This window comes from Pseudophryne corroboree, chromosome 9, assembly GCF_028390025.1.
Source record: "Pseudophryne corroboree isolate aPseCor3 chromosome 9, aPseCor3.hap2, whole genome shotgun sequence".
Taxonomy (NCBI): domain Eukaryota; kingdom Metazoa; phylum Chordata; class Amphibia; order Anura; family Myobatrachidae; genus Pseudophryne; species Pseudophryne corroboree.
The window spans coordinates 128,045,494-128,063,770 of NC_086452.1; the positions used below are offsets into that span (position 1 = coordinate 128,045,494).

Genomic DNA, 18,277 nt, shown 5'->3' on the forward strand with positions numbered 1-18,277 from the left:
AAACATCAAGTACTTCTTTTTTAGTTATTATTTATATTTTTTACAGGGTCAAGCTTTCAATTTCCAAGAATTTAAAATGTTTTATTTTGCGCTGAAAGCTGAACTTGTAAGTAAATGTTTCTGCATAAATGTATAAACATAAAGAATAATATGATTGGTACATGTGGTAATACAAGGGTTTCTTTCATGAAAGAGAGTTACTGTAGGGGCATTTAATCACTTCATCATGCTCTAGATATTCCCCATTGAGAAACAGCAATTTTCAACAAACATACAGAACTGTATTTTCCTAATTTGCCCAGTGACAATGTTAGAAGTACGGCTTCAGGGTAATCTAAATCTGACAGCAGCTGACAGTTCAATCACTGATAGGTGCAGTATATACTATATCCTTCAGCACTGCAGAGAAATAATGTATAAGGCTCCCAACACTCAGGACCGTACTCAATGATATAATTATTATCATACCACATGGTTTCCTATGACCAAACTGCCCCACTAAGCTGTACAACATGTTATATAGCTCAGTGGGTACATTTTATTTACATATATATATGTAAATACATACATACATACATACATACAGTGTCTGTCTGTCTGTCTGTCTGTCTGTATGTATGTATATGTGGAGATATATATATATATATATATGCACATAAGTAGAGGCGTTCCATCCAGCATGTAGACACTTTGTATGCATAATATTTTGCATGCAGATACAGTTACACTCACAACTATTACACAGAGAATATAGGCATGCTGCATATTATTTTAAATAGCAGGGGCTGCTTGTGCATTTATTTGCATGGTTTCATTTTTTAATTTAAATGATTGCCATTAATTAACTTGTTTATTGACTAATTAGCCTGTTAGCATATAGTAGTTTAAGTGGGATAGACCTCATCTACTTTTGTGCGTCTTGATAATGACCCTCATGTGTTGAAACATCGACCAGTGATGGTGGCTATGATAGCCTAATAAATCTTTGTGATTATATGTAATGTGTGAGTGTCCTCATCTTGAACCAATAATCTGTATATACAGGTTGAGTATCCCATATCCAAATATTCCGAAATACGGAATAATCCAAAATACAGAATTTTTTGAGTGAGACTGAGATAGTGATATCTTTGCTTTCTGATGGATCAGTGTACACAAACTTTGTTTAATATGCAAAGTTATTAAAAATATTGTATTAAATGACTTTCAGTCTGTGTGTGTAAGGTGTATACAACACATAAATGAATTGTGTGTAATTGTGTGTATGTACACAAAGTTTGTTTTATGCACAAAGTTATTAAAATTATTGGCTAAAATTACTTTCAGGCTGTGTATATAAAGTGTATATGAAACATAAATGCATTCTGTGCTTAGACTTGGGTCCCATCACCATGATATCTCATCATGGTATGCAATTATTCCAAAATACGGAAAAATCCAGTATCCAAAATACTTCTGGTCCCAAGCATTTTGGATAAAGGATACTCAACCTGTGTGTGTATATATATATATATTTTTCACTTGAAACATACCTCATATGTCAAATAAATCAGATTGTAATCACCCATGCTATATAATAGAAGGAGAAAAGTGACAACAAAGCCATATGGGACAGTAGAACATTCTCAGTGGTGGCATTTCACCACGTGCAAACTGCAAATCTCACAACGGATGTGCAGCTGGATAATGACTGGATAATGACAATACTCGGTGTATGATTACAGTAGGTTCATTCCATATATCCTTAATTACGAATCCCTTTTGGGCCATTTGGCACCACTAACGATCACCACTAGCAAATCACAGATGTTCACAGTGTCCCTTATATTGTCCCTGGTGCTTAGTGGGGGTATATATATATATATATATATATATAGCCTAATCATAGGAGGCAAGGCCATGCACCATTGGATAAAATACAGAAAATTGTGTATTTTGAGCACCTCCCTGCCCACACTGCAGCACGTGGTGGGCTGAGGAGAAGATCTGCAGCTGCTTTTTCCAGGTAAGGTCTGGGGACCTGGGCCCTCAGTGGGCCCCTCCTTCAGACCCCAGTCCAGGTAATTAGTACCCACCCCTATCTCTCGTCACCCTTCCTGTGTGTGCATTGTACTTTTATAACATTAGTTATGTGAATAGGATGCATGTTATGTGGTAGAGAATGCTATTCTAAAGAAATCTAGTTTCCAAAAAGGCCCCTTAGTTTCTTTAAAATGGAAAAAAACTATATGTAACATGATCACATTTTCAGCTGAACTACTTATGTGACTTCCTATTTAGGAGTAATCAGCTAGGTAATAGTAAGGTTAAAAAAATGTTGACTCTGAATTTGTGATCTATTTGCAACATTGTGATTGTTCTAAATATTATGCAGCCAGAACAATGAGGCATCTAAAACACAGTTTTTTGGAAAATCATAGAAATGTTTTGTGTAAACCTCTAAAGCTGTCCATACACCTAAAGCTTTATTGTGCGATCTGGCTGGTTGTAATTAAAATCTGGTAATGTATAGATGCAAATGACAATTGAAAATTTGCTCCTAAATTATGTAAAATTGTCTGCCAGTGTTTGGGAACAAATGGTCAGTTGTCATTTGCTCTCATCCATTACCAGATTTTCATTCTAACCAGCCAGATTGGACAATAAATATTTAGGCCATCTTAAGGTCCTAATTCAGACCCGATCACTCTTCTGTGGATTTGCAGAGGTTTGCGATAAGACAGTCGCCACCCAGACAGAGTGAAAATCCTCCCCGTGCAAGTCGGTGTATGCCGGGAGAAAAACATTGCATACGCCAGTCAGCTGCAAATCCATTTGCAACTCTCTCACCATCTAATGTTTTTTCCAGTCTCTGCAGTCTGTGCAAAGCACAGGGCCTACTCCTAAAGTGCGATAGAAACAGGTGGATCGGGGCAGGAGCTGATGTCACACACCCTCCCTGAAAATGCTTGGGCATGCCTGCGTTCTTCCTGACACTCCCAGAAAACGGCCAGTTACCGTCCCCAAACATCCACTTCCTGTCAACCAACCTGCGTACGCCTAGCAATCAAAAAAGACACTGAATTATTTTATCGTTTCCAGTGTGTGCATTACAAAGCATACACATGCACAGTCCATCGATAATTGGCCTCCTTGCGAATTTGTGATCAGTGGTCAGGTTTGAATTAGACCCTAAGTCCCAGTGTGCTTTAGCATTTTGTGGACTACAGTCTAATGGAGGAGACTTATGGCATCTGAGACTGATAGGGGCTGATTATATTCCTGCTACTAGTGGCATATCTATAATGGGTGCAGGGTGTAAAGTGTTCATGGGCTCATGTGTCCAAGTGGGGCCCACACTGCACACTTTGCACCCATTTATTTTATACCCAATTTTCTGGAGTCCCACAGTCAGTGGCAGAGCTGCACAAATCATAGGGAAAATGGCACAATGGCCATTTCCGTGGTGTTTTGTGCATGCACAATAGGAAGAGTCTACTAGTCCTCACTAGGGTGCTGCTGGTTAGAGAGTAGGGCGTCCAGATGGAGACTGCACACAGGCCCCTTCTCTCTTAATGCATCCTTACCTGCTACTGTAAAAGTGGATAGATTCAGTAAGTTGTGTCGGCAGGGCTGTAGACACCGGGCACTAGGGTCACCAGGGGATCCTAGCACTGCCACAGAGACTAGTGTGCATGTGCAGATCTCCAGGAATATGGTGTGGTGGCCATTTTCTCAGAGATTTCCTTACTTAACTTGCGCAAATATCCACACCATTTACCAGAGATTTACTTAGAGATGCTGCAGTCAGCGGGAAACTCCGGAGAGGTGAGTATTTAAAAAATTGGTGTGCAGTGTGAGCCCCTCCTGGACCTCAGGGGGCTGTGTTCATCGCACACACTGCACTCATTGTAAATATGTCAGTGGTGATGAGAATATCAATAGAATAATTAATTTTACATTTTTAATTTTTATTTGAAAAATAATTTCCAACACCTGATAAGGTTCTACTGTACAAATATGTTTTTACCTGAAAGTTATAGTATGATAAACACTTAGGGATCCCCATCTACCATCAATAGTTAGCAACCATTGATGGTTTGAGGTTGATGCTTCTAACATAATTAGGAGAGGTACACATATCGTGATGGAAGACTGATGGTGATGTGTGTATGCTGTGGTCTGAACAAGTGTGGTAGCTAAACATTGATGGCTGCTTTGATATAATACAGCAATGGATTAGACATCAAAAGACAACCCTAAAACAGCTCCATGTCACATCATCAGAGGATTTACATGTTTCTTCCACTCCATGGGGTAATAGAGTAAGTTTAATGTATGATAGTTAGATGAGCATAAAAATTCAAGATAAAAAACTAAGATTGATTATTTATGTTTTTTTCGGAATACATAAATATGAAGAGTTAAATGAAAAATGTGGACCTTCTTTTGTTTACACATATATGTCCATAATATTTTATTAAAATGAGTGTAAGACAATTTATATGTATAAGGTTTCAACTTCTGAGGAAGTTATGGGATCCCCATAATGAAATACCCCAGCTGGTTTTCCAGTTGCCTGTAGGTGTGTCATTTTACTGACTGATTGCCAGTTTATCTACAAATACAGAGGACTCTCAGCTCTACTTAGTTGATAGCAAGAAATACTTTTGTGTTGGATGTTGAATTAAACATCTCCGTTTTTGGGTCTCTGGGCTTTGTAGTAAGTAAAGGAAAATTGGCTATTCCCTCTTATGCAGTCTAGTCCTTACAGTCATTTAAAAATATCTAGTTCTCAGCAGTGGCTGATATTACCTATGGGCTGCAGGACTACCTCCCACCCAGTAAAATCTGCCACATCCCGCTCAGTGCCAAAAGAAGAGAGAAAGAAGACTCTTGTTTGGGCGCACTCTTAATAATATCAATCCAAGATGGTAATAAATAATAGATTTAAACTTAACTTTTATGAAATCTTCGCCTAAAAAATAAAATTGGCAACCAAAGTACTGCAAGCTAAAAAACAAAAAAAATTCTGATCCATGAGCACAAGAAGTGATTGCACATAGGAAAGTAGCTACATATCACTTCCATCTGCCTTGGATCAATACAAAGCAAGTTTGTAGTGATAAGACCTTACTGGGTCAATCAGTTTGAGGCAAGACCCACTCACTAGATTCACAATGCTGATAATACCTGTTATTTCAGAAAAGATATATCACAAATTTCCCTGTTGTTTACTGTTTGTTGTTCCATATAACATATATGGGGTAAATAGAAAATACCCTAAAGTTCAGAAAAAAGGACTAGGAAAGGAAAGGAAGGAGGGAGAGGGGGGAAAAGAAAAAGGGGGAAGAGAGAAAAGGAGTGGATCTGCTGTCCACATTAGACAGGGGTGCGTGACCCCAGGTTAGAAGCCAGGGATTCACTTCCCTGAATCGTGGAATCACTGAATCAGCGTCAGTGAGACAAATGCAGACTTCATTGTGACTGACAGTGACTTCCCATTGGAAGTTCTACATGTCATTCACAGACACTACAGGCAGCCCCAGGGGACGGTGTTTTCTCCCTCTGGAACTGCCAGATCATGCTGCAATAAGCAGAGAGCGAGCTTGCGGTAGGAAGCCAGTCCCTGCCTTTCATGCAGCCCAATCCAACTTCTATGTGCTGCAGCTGATGCAATCCCTAGAAACCAGTTATTTAGGGATGTGCAGTCGCACCATGGCTTGTGCGCATGCGGAGTTACCTGCCAGATCAATTGTGTAGATGCTGGTATCCGGCTGTATCCTTTTTGGGCATGGGGATAGTGGCAGCCCACCTAATAGTAAGTAGGAGCTTCCACTGGTCCTCATAATTTGTGTCTATTTATTATGTTTGCATATTGAATATAACAATATAATATATAAGTAATATATATATATATATACAGGTTGAGTATCCCATATCCATATATTCCGAAATACGGAATATTCCGAAATACGGACTTTTTTGAGTGAGAGTGAGATAGTGAAACTTTTGTTTTTTGATGTCTCAATGTACACAAACTTTGTTTAATACACAAAGTTATTAAAAATATTGTATTAAATGACCTTCAGGCTGTGTGTATAAGGTGTATATGAAACATAAATGAATTGTGTGAATGTAGACACACTTTGTTTAATGCACAAAGTTATAAAAAATAATGGCTAAAATGACCTTCAGGCTGTGTGTATAAGGTGTATATGTAACATAAATGCATTCTGTGCTTAGATTTAGGTCCCATCACCATGATATCTCACTATGGTATGCAATTATTCCAAAATACGGAAAAATCCCATATCCAAAATACCTCTGGTCCCAAGCATTTTGGATAAGGGAGACTCAACCTGTATATATATATATATATATATATATATATATATATATATATATAAAACATAATATTGATGAAGTGAAATATAGTGTGGTTATTTTGTATAATTGGTTCGCATATGCCTTTATTTTATTTCCATATTTTAAAAGTGTCTTCTATTTTGTGTATAAACAAAGACCATTATTTTATCAGAATGCTGTACAGCTATATATTTATACTGAAATAATGAGGAAGAATGGTTCTTTGATATATTGCTAACGGGATACGGTTGTTAGATGGACACCACTTAGGTCGACAGTCATTAGGTTGACCACTATAGGTTGACATGCATTAGGTCCTTTAGACCTGTCGACCTAGCACATGTCGACCTAATGAACATGTTGACCTAGTGCCCCTGTCGACCTAATGTCTGTTGACCTAAGTTGGATCCACCCAACGACCCATACCCTTGCTAACTTACTGTACTTAATGTTACATTATTGAGCAGAATTTTCAGAAGACAGAGATGTAAAGTAATAAAATATGTAATGATATTTATTGTGATAGTATAATTTACTTATCATTTCTGATCAATTCACAGAAATATGTTGGTTGTGATGTTAATCTTCTTTTGGGTACAAAACTGAACTTGGTAAGTTTATTGTACATACACAAATTACACATCAATAATCGTGTAATAATACAAGTATGTAAAGGTCTGTCTACAGCTCCCTGGTGTGTTTAGCAGGAGGGGTTGAAATCTTATGGCTGGTCTGGTCACTAAATATTGTCAGGGCCGAAACTAGGAATGCTCTCACCCAGGGCAAGACAGTAAATTTGCGTGTACCCCCCACCACCCCAAAAAAAAAAAAAAAGATTTTACTCACCGGTAAATCTATTTCTCATAGTCCGTAGTGGATGCTGGGAACTCCGTAAGGACCATGGGAAATAGCGGCTCCGCAGGAGACTGGGCACAACTAAAGAAAGCTTTAGGACTACCTGGTGTGCACTGGCTCCTCCCAATATGACCCTCCTCCAGACCTCAGTTAGGATACTGTGCCCGGAAGAGCTGACACCATAGGGAAAGGATTTTGAATCCCGGGTAAAACTCATACCAGCCACAACAATCACGCGTATAACTTGTGATATTATACCCAGTTAACAGTGTGAAATACAACGGAGCCTCTCAACAGATGGCTCACAACAATAACCCTTTTGTTAAACAATAACTGTATACAAGTATTGCAGACAATCCACACTTGGGATGGGCGCCCAGTATCCACTACGGACTACGAGAAATAGATTTACCGGTGAGTAAAATCTTATTTTCTCTGACGTCCTAGTGGATGCTGGGAACTCCGTAAGGACCATGGGGATTATACCAAAGCTCCCAAACGGGCGGGAGAGTGCGGATGACTCTGCAGCACCGAATGAGCGAACTCTAGGTCCTCCTCAGCCAGGGTGTCAAACTTGTAGAATCTTGCAAACGTGTTTGACCCCGACCAAGTAGCTGCTCGGCAAAGTTGCAAAGCCGAGACCCCTCGGGCAGCCGCCCAAGAAGAGCCCACCTTCCTTCTGGAATTGGCTTTCACTGATTTAGGATGCGGCAATCCAGCCGCAGAATGTGCAAGCTGAATTTTGCTACAGATCCAGCGAGCAATAGTCTGCTTTGAAGCAGGAGCACCCAGCTTGTTCGGTGCGTACAGGATAAATAGCGAGTCAGTTTTCCTGACTCTAGCCGTCCTGGAAACATAAATTTTCAGGGCCCTGACTACATCCAGCAACTTGGAATCCTCCAAGTCCCGAGTAGCCGTAGGCACCACAATAGGTTGGTTCAAATGAAACGCAGAAACCACCTTAGGCAAGAATTGGGGACGAGTGCTCAATTCCGCCCTATCCATATGGAAAATCAGATAAGGGCTTTTACATGACAAAGCCGCCAACTCTGACACCCGCCTGGCCAAAGCCAGGGCTAACAGCATGACCACTTTCCAAGTGAGATATTTTAGCTCCACAGTTTTAAGTGGCTCAAACCAATGTGACTTAAGGAACTCCAACACCACGTTGAGATCCCAAGGTGCCACTGGAGGCACAAAAGGGGGCTGAATATGCAGCACTCTCTTAACAAAAGTCTGAACTTCAGGCACAGAAGCCAGTTCTTTTTGGAAGAAAATCGACAGAGCCGAAATCTGGACCTTAATGGACCCCAATTTGAGGCCCATAGTCACCCCTGACTGTAGGAAATGCAGGAATCGACCCAGTTGAAATTCCTCCGTTGGGGCCTTCCTGGCCTCACACCAAGCAACATATTTCCGCCATATGCGGTGATAATGTTTTGCGGTCACATCCTTCCTGGCTTTGATCAGGGTAAGAATGACTTCCTCCAAAATGCCCTTTTCCTTCAGGATCTGGTGTTCAACCGCCATGCCGTCAAACGCAGCCGCAGTAAGTCTTGGAACAGACAGGGTCCCTGCTGCAGTAGGTCCTGTCTGAGTGGTAGAGGCCATGGGTCCTCTGATAGCATCTCTTGAAGTTCTGGGTACCAAGCTCTTCTTGGCCAATCCGGAACAATGAGTATAGTTCTTACTCTTCTTCTTATTATCCTCAGCACCTTTGGGATGAGAGGAAGAGGAGGGAACACATAAACCGACTGGTACACCCACGGTGTCACTAGAGCGTCCTCCGCTATCGCCTGAGGGTCCCTTGACCTGGCGCAATAGTTTTCTAGCTTTTTGTTGAGGCGGGACGCCATCATGTCCACATGTGGCCTTTTCCAACGGTTTGTGATTAGCCGGAAGACTTCTGGATGAAGTCCCCACTCTCCTGGGTGGAGGTCGTGCCTGCTGAGGAAGTCTGCTTCCCAGTTGTCCACTCCCGGAATGAACACTGCTGACAGTGCTAACACGTGATTTTCCGCCCATCGGAGAATCCTTGTGGCTTCTGCCATCGCCATCCTGCTTCTCATGCCGCCCTGTCGGTTTACATGGGCGACCGCCGTGATGTTGTCTGACTGAATCAGCACCGGCTGACTTTGAAGCAGGGGTCTTGCCTGACTTAGGGCATTGTAAATGGCCCTTAGTTCCAGAATATTTATGTGTAGAGACATCTCTTGGCTTGACCATAGTCCTTGGAAATGTCTTCCCTGTGTGACTGCTCCCCAGCCTCAAAGGCTGGCGTCCGTGGTAACCAGGACCCAGTCCTGTATGCCGAATCTTCGGCCCTCTAGAAGATGAGCACTCTGCAGCCACCACAGTAGAGACACCCTGGTCCTTGCAGACAGGGTTATCATCCGATGCATCTGAAGATGCGATCCGGACCACTTGTCCAACAGATCCCACTGAAAGATCCTTGCATGGAACCTTCGTAAGAAGCCACCATCTTTCCCAGGACTCGTGTGCAGTGAGGCACCGACACATGTTTTGGTCTTAGGAGGTCTCGGACTAGCGATGACAACTCCTTGGCCTTCTCTTCTGGGAGAAATACCTTTTTTCCGTTCTGTGTCCAGAACCATCCCCAGGAACAATAGACTCGTTGCAGGAACCAGCTGCGACTTTGGAATATTCAGGATCCAGCCGTGCTGTTGTAGCACTTCCCGAGCAAGTGCTACTCCGATCAACAACTGTTCCCTGGACCTCACTCTTATAAGGAGATCGTCCAAGTACGGGATAATCATAACTCCTTTTCTTCGAAGGAGTATCATCATTTCGGCCATTACCTTGGTAAATACCCTCGGTGCCGTTGACAGACCAAACGGCAACGTCTGGAATTGGTAATGACAGTCCTGTACCACAAATCTGAGGTACTCCTGGTGAGGAGGGGAAATGGGGACATGCAGGTAAGCATCCTTGATGTCCAGTGATACCATGTAATCCCCTTCCTCCAAACTTGAAATAACCGCCCTGAGCGATTCTATCTTGAACTTGAATCGTTTTATATACGTGTTCAAGGATTTCAAATTTAAAATGGGTCTCACCGAACCGTCCGGTTTTGGTACCACAAACATTGTGGAATAGTAACCCCTTCCTTGTTGAAGGAGGGGTACCTTGACTATCACCTGCTGCGAGTACAGCTTGTGAATTGCCTCTATCACTGCCTCCCTGTCCAAGGGAGTCATTGGCAAGGCAGATTTTAGGAAACGGCGAGGGGGAGACGTCTCGAATTCCAGCTTGTATCCCTGAGACACCACCTGTAGAATCTAGGGATCCACCCATGAGCAAGCCCACTGATCGCTGAAGTTCTTGAGACTGGCCCCCACCGCACCTGGCTCCGCCAGTGGAGCCCCAGTGTCATACTGTGGACTTAGAGAAAGCGGGGGAGGACTTTTGTTCCTGGGAACTGGCTGATGTTTGCAGCTTTTTCCCTCTACCTCTGCCTCTGGGCAGAAAGGACGCGCCTTTAACCCGCTTGCCTTTCTGGGGCCAAAAGGACTGTACCTGATAATACGGTGCTTTCTTTTGCTGTGAGGGAACATGGGGTTAAAATGCTGATTTCCTAGCTGTCGCTGTGGAAACTAGGTCCGAGAGACCTTCCCCAAACAACTCCTCACCCTTGTAAGGCAAAACTTCCATGTGCCTTTTAGAATCTGCATCCCCTGTCCACTGCCGAGTCCATAAACCCCTCCTGGCAGAAATGGACAGTGCATTTATTCTAGACGCCAGCCGGCAAATATCCCTCTGTGCATCTCTCATGTATAAGACAGCGTCTTTTATATGCTCTATGTTTAGCAATATAGTGTCCCTGTCTAAGGTATCAATATTTTCTGACAGGAAATCTGACCACGCAGCTGCAGCACTGCACACCCATGCAGAAGCAATAGCTGGTCTCAGTATAATGCCTGAATGTGTATAAACAGACTTCAGGATAGCCTCCTGCTTTCTATCAGCAGGTTCCTTGAGGGCGGCCGTGTCTATTTAAGATGAGATGTTGCCCATAGCAACCAATCAGATTCTACTTCTCATTTATCTAGCACCTTCTAGAAGATAATATCTGGAATCTGATTGGTTGCTATTGGCAACATCCCATCTCAAATAGAACTCCCATCTTAATTAATTTACCCCAGTGAGGCTTAAATATAATATGAAACAATTTATATAATATCTCTTAAAACATTTATAATACACAATTCGACAAACAATTAGTACATTCTCTCACACATAGTATAATGAATGAGACTTTAAAATTGCGTGCAACATGCAGTAAAATTAATTCCCACGCTTCTTCACACACTTCATTTAATTCATCAGATGGGGGAAAAACCACTCGTAGTTTTTTCTCCCCAAACATTATACCCTTTTTTTGTGGTACCTGGGGTAACATCAGTAATGTGCAATAAATTTTTCTTTGCCGCAATCATATAACGGGTGGCTCTATTGGAATGTACGGTAGTCTCATCATCGTCGACACTGGAGTCAGTATCCGTGTCGACATCTGTGTCTGCCATCTGAGGTAGCGGGCATTTTAGAGCCCCTGATGACCTTTGAGACGCCCGGGCAGGCACGAGCTGAGAAGCCGGCTGTCCCACATCTGTTATGTCGTCAAACCTTTTATGCAAAGAGTCGACACTATCACGTAATTCCTTCCACATGACCATCCATTCCGGTGTCGGCCCCGCATGGGGTGACATCACATTTATCGGCACCTGCTCCGCCTCCACATAAGCCTCCTCATCAAACATGTCGACACAGCCGTACCGACACACCGCACACACACAGGAAATGCTCTGACTGAGGACAGGACCCCATAAAAGCCCTTTGGGGAGACAGAGAGAGAGTATGCCAGCACACACCAGAGCGCTATATAACACAGGGATTACACTATAACTGAGTGATTTTTCCCTAATAGCTGCTATATATATATATATATATATATATACATACAATTTGCGCCTAAATTTAGTGCCCCCCCCTCTCTTTTTTACCCTATGTAGTCTGGAAACTGCAGGGGAGAGCCTGGGGAGCCGCCTTCCAGCGGAGCTGTGAGGGAAAATGGCGCCAGTGTGCTGAGGGAGAAAGTCCCGCCCCTTTTTCTGCTGACTTTTCCCGCTCTTTTTAAATGTATATGGCAGGGGTATTTTACACATATGTAGCCTCTAGGACTATATATTGTGTTATTTTGCCAGCAAGGTACTCATATTGCAGCCCAGGGCGCCCCCCCCCCAGCACCCTGCACCCATCAGTGACCAGAGTGGGAGGTGTGCATGGGGAGCAATGGCGCACAGCTGCAGTGCTGTGCGCTACCTTGATGAAGACCGAAGTCTTCTGCCGACGATTTCCAGGACCTTCTTCGTGCTTCTGGCTCTGTAAGGGGGACGGCGGCGCGGCTCCGGGACCAGACGACCGAGGCTGGGCCTGTGTTCTATCCCTCTGGAGCTAATGGTGTCCAGTAGCCTAAGAAGCCCAAGCTAGCTGCAAGCAGGTAGGTTCGCTTCTTCTCCCCTTAGTCCCTCGTAGCAGTGAGTCTGTTGCCAGCAGATCTCACTGAAAATAAAAAACCTAAACTATACTTTCTTTTCTAGGAGCTCAGGAGAGCCCCTAGTGTGCATCCAGCTCAGCCGGGCACAAAATTCTAACTGAGGTCTGGAGGAGGGTCATAGTGGGAGGAGCCAGTGCACACCAGGTAGTCCTTAAGCTTTCTTTAGTTGTGCCCTGTCTCCTGCGGAGCCGCTATTCCCCATGATCCTTACGGAGTTCCCAGCATCCACTAGGATGTCAGAGAAATAATATTATTATAATCAAAATACAATTATATATATATATATAATCCCACACGTTATAACACAGTACAGCCACTTATAAATGTTACAACACAGTACAGCCGCTTATAAATGTTACACCATACTGACCAGATGCACACTGACACACACACACACACAGTGCATACGGACCAGATGCACACTCACACACACACACTGTTTACGGACCAGATGCACACTGATATATTATACACACACTGTATACGGACCAGATGTACACTGACACACACACACACACACACACACACACACACACACACACACACACACACACAGTAGCGGATCTTGCCACGGGCAAGCAGGACTTTTTTCCCGGGGCGCCGCCTTCCGGAGGGCGCTGGCGCCATCCGGAGGGCGCCGCACCGTGGCAAGATCCGCCACTGCTGTCCGCTGTGTCCCCAGTCCACCTCCGCTGCCCGCTGCCGTCCGCCTCCTGTGAAGGGAACGAGACGTTATACGTCTAGTTTCCCTTCGTGGAGAGGACCTTTTGCTGTGCGGTGCGCGATGACGTCATCGCGCACCGCTCAGCATTCAAGCGGCGCTAGCAATGTACAGGGGGCGTAACTGACCACGCCCCCTGTATTAGGCCACGCCCCATTTCCTGCCCGGGGCACAGAGTGCCCTTGGACCGGCCCTGCACACACACACACACACACACATTGCCTATACAGGGACCAGATGCACACTGACACACACACACACACACACAAAACATTGTAGAGGGGGAGCTGTCTGCCAGGCAGAGAAACATACCTCGTGAATCTCTCTCTGTCACAGGACAGCTTCAGATCCCCCTTGTTCATAGTCCACGCTGCTGTACTGTGTCCCTCTCCCTGTTCTCAGGCATGGGGAGGGCTGTGTGCACTACTCAGGGCTGCCAAAGACTGCTGCGAAAGTTCCCCTGTCAGAGGAGCCTGCAGTGCTGCAGCGTGAGTGACAGTGACTCATTCACTGTCACTGACTGCAGCCAACGTGCCCTCTTCAGTCCTGCGCTGCGCGCAAGTGTTCAAACCCACCAGCCACTGCCAGACTGTTTCCGTCCTCTCTCCCTCGATGCGTGACAGCATTGTGCACGGTGCCCTCCTCTTTGGCTGCGGAAACAGCCTCCCTAGCGCCCCCTTATTCCGGCGCCCAGGGCTCGTGACCCCCTAGCCCCCCCTCCCTAGTTACGGCCCTGATATTGACCAAATATAATTTGTACACTGTGCTAATCTCTCTCTCTCACTTTCTCTGTCTGTCTGTCTCTCTCTTTTCCACTCTCACACACAACACATTATATGTACATTATGGGGGTTATTCAGATTTTGCAGCAAAGCAAAAAAGCTAACTTGACAAAACCTGTTGCGCTACAGTTGGGGCAGATGTAACATGTTCCGACTCAGAGAGCTTTAGCTATGGGTGGGATATTTCCAAACTGAAATCTAAATTGCAGTGAAAAAATAAAGCTGTCTAACATTTGTGGGCTACATGCAAAAGCAGCCAGTATTTACCCTGCACAGAAAATATATTTATTTATTTATTTATTAGCAGTTTCTTATATAGCGCAGCATATTCCGTTGCGCTTTACAATTAGAACAATTATAGAACAAAACTGGGCAAAGACAGACACACAGAGGTAGGAAGGCCCTGCTCGCAAGCTTACAATCTATAGGGAAATAGGCATTGATACACAAGGATAGATGCTACCTGTCACATAATGGTTCCCCATGTTTGCTAGGTTCTTAATGGTTTGTATAGGATATGATCACCCAGCAATGTTGGAAGACAAAATGTGAGTTTATGTGGACTGTACAGAGGGGATGTAACTTGATAGGGAAGCTGTGAAGGTTATGTGTGTGGATCTGAAATTTGGTAGGCTTGCCTGAAGAGATGAGTTTTCAGAGAACGTTTAAAGGTTTGGAGACTAGAGGAGAGTCTTATTGTGCGTGGATATTTAAATGTATTTCTTCCCTTTGCATTGCAAAATGGTTTGTTCCAGATAGAAACTTACATGCTTTTTCTGCATTGCTTGGAAATCAGAATGAGACACTATCGCTTGCTAGGTTTTTTTTTTTTGCAGTCCTGTGTTCACATAGTTGATGCCAATTGGGGAGTGTATTTTCGCTTTGCAAGTGTGCAAACACGTGTAGCAGAGCTGTACAAACAGATTTTGTGCAGTCTCTGAGTAGCCCAGGACTTACTCAGCCGCTGCGAACACTTCAGCCTGTCTGGTTACCAGAATTGACGTCAGGAACCCTCCCTGGAAACTCATGGACACGCCTGCGTTTTTCCAACCACTCGCAGAAAATGGTCAGTTGACACCTACAAACGGCTTCTTCATGTCAATCTCCTTGCGATCGCTTGTGCGAATGGATTCTTTGCACAAACTCATCGCTGAGCGCTGATTCACTTTGTACCTGTTCAACGCGCCTGCGCATTGCGGTGCATACACATGCGCAGTTTAGACCTGAACGCATGCTGTACAAAAATGCAGTCTAGCGATCAGGTCTGAATTAGATCCTACATGCGCACTATGAACTATTTAGTCAAATTATTCACCTGTTCTACTTAACATTTTACACAGGAAATCCCCCACCACCTAAGATCCTACACTTGCTCCTGAGATGTATTGCTTATAAATGACAGATTATACTGTTATTAGTCACCAGCTGCTTCCCATCTCCTATTTAGTCATTTGTAATATGTTACTGTATGTCATTTTAAACTGGAATTTAACTGAATTAAAAAAAAAAAGTCGAACTTTCAAAAAATTCAAACAGGTCGCCATCAAAGTCAGGACACAGCAGGCAGTATACAGAGTTTGTGCGAGTATTTAATGGCATATAAACAGCAAACAAACTTCACATAAAAGAAATACAGTTTCCAATCCATGGACCGTATGCACGGTGTCTCAGTTCCTCCGGGCACTGATGGTCCAAGTCCCTAGCACTAGGGGAACTGCACCCTGCTCCCTAGGCCACTTATCAGCACCAATGTCCTGAACAGTAGACCTATCAGGGTTTAAATCCCTGCCAGTACAATTAGACCAATTTCCAGCTGTGGCTGGGAGGGTCTAAAAATCTAGACCAAAGACGTGTTTGAGAGCCCACCCTTCTCTCCCTCAACCACATCTCAGAGCCCCTATCCATGCTTTGAACTTAACCAGTTTCTTTTACCTGGCTGCAAAGCACTTTCTCTGAGGCTGGATGGCTTTTCTTTAACCCTCTACAGAGAAGTTGTGACCAGGCAAATACTGCATTCCCTGGTGAAACTAACCCTGTCTCACTGTACATACCCCCACTTCACTTCTCCACAAGTGGGGAAGCGCCTTGTTCTAATGTTCAAATACAGAAATTCTAGTTCAATCTAGAAAAGTACTACTAGTGGTTAGGACTATTTATGTGAATTATACAGTGCGTCCGAAATGTATTCACAGCTAGTGGTGTCAGAAGGTGGGTGCGCAGGGTGCAGCCTGCACCCAGGTGTCACCCTCGGAGGGGGTGACACGAATATGCCTTATGCTGATCCAGGCACTGACACTGCACATCTACTGTTCAATGGGGCTGCCCTTTGAGCGATGTTACCTGGGTACCCTGAGAGGCCATGCCCCCTTTTTCAGCAGCGAGCACGCTTCCACACACAAGAGAGCGCAGAGTGCGCACCGTGTGTCACTAGACCCGGTAACACCTCTGTTGACAGCGCTTCACTTTTTCCACATTTTGTTATGTTACAGCCTTTTTCCAAAATGGAATAAATTCATTTTTTCCCCTCAAAATTCTACACAAAAAAAACCCCATAATGACAATGTGAAAAACGTTTTTTTGAGATCTTTACAAAGTTATTAAAAATAAAAAACTAAGAAATCACATCTACATAAGTATTCACAGTCTTTGCTCAATACTACTGTATGTTGATGCACCTTTGGCAGCAATTACAGCCTCAAGTGTTTTTGAATATGATGCCACAAGCTTGGCACACCTACAGTATCTTTGGGCAGTTTTGCCCATTCCTCTTTGCAGCACCTCTCAAGCTCCATAAGGTTGGATGGGAAACGTCGGTGCACAGCCATTTTCAGATCTCTCCAGAGATGTTCAATTGGATTCAAGTCTGAGCTCTTGCTGGGCCACTCAATGACATTCACAGAGTTGTCCTGCTGAAAGATGAACTGTCGCCCAAGTCTGAGGTCATGAACACTCTGGAACAGTTTTTCATCCAGGATGTCTCTGTACATTGCTGCATTCAACTTTCCCTCTATCCTGACTAGTCTCCCAGTTCCTGCTGCTGAAAAACATCCCCACAGCATGATGCTGCCACCACCATGTTTCACTGTACTGTAGTGATGGTATTTGATGGTGATAAGCGGTGCCTGGTCTCCTCCAAACATGACGCCTGGCATTCACGCCAAAGAGTTCAATATTTGTTTCACCAGACCAGAGAATTTTGTTTCTCGTGGTCTGAGAGTCCTACAGGTGCATTTTGGTAAACTCCAGGAGGGCTGCCATGTGCTTTTTACTAAGAAGTGGCTTCCGTCTGGCAACTCTACCATACAGGCCTGATTGGTGGATTGCTGCAGAGATGGTTGTCCATCTGGAAGGTTCTCCTCTCTCCACAGAAGAATGTTGTAGCTCTGACAGAGTGACCATCTGGTTCTTGATCACCTCCTGGACTAGGGCCCTTCTCCCCCAGTCGCTCAGTTTAGATGGCCGGTCAGCTCTAGGAAGACTCCTGGTGGTTCCAAACTATGGGATCTGATATATTGCAAGAAGAATTACAGTGCTGGATCCCAGTAGGTAACAATATATGCAGGCGGCATTAGCCCATAGTAGCCTGAGCAGTAGTTGCTCTCCCCACTGACACATGAGCAGAATAATGATAGTATAAGCAATACCTTTGCTTCCAGCTCTTTGCCTGGAAGGTTCATATCTCTTATCTTATCTAGAGAATGTTAGTAAATTCCAGTGAATATATTCATTTATGCATTGTGAGTGTAGGTGATATTAGCACATCCACGTCACAATAATAATGCAGGATGTGCTAAATATGACTGTAATGATCTACTCACAGCTAGAGACACATCAGGCGGAAGCAGTTTCTCACCTAATTACTAGTGATGTGCACCGGACATTTTTCAAATTTTGTGTTTTGGTTTTAGATTCGGTTCCGCGGCCGTGTTTTGGATTCGGACGCGTTTTGGCAAAACCTCACCGAAATTTTTTTGTCGGATTCGGGTGTGTTTTGGA

At 43.9% G+C, this 18,277-nt stretch overlaps 1 protein-coding gene across 1 annotated transcript in view; it reads left to right on the forward strand.

Moving 5' to 3' along the window:
* LOC134956785 (uncharacterized) overlaps window positions 1–18,277 on the forward strand; it is a 149,779-nt gene that overhangs the window by 63,558 nt on the left and 67,944 nt on the right. The window contains exons 10-11 of the mRNA XM_063938739.1: window positions 47–106; window positions 6,909–6,959. Coding sequence (XP_063794809.1) covers window positions 47–106; window positions 6,909–6,959 — 111 coding nt within the window. The remainder of the gene's footprint in view (window positions 1–46; window positions 107–6,908; window positions 6,960–18,277) is intronic.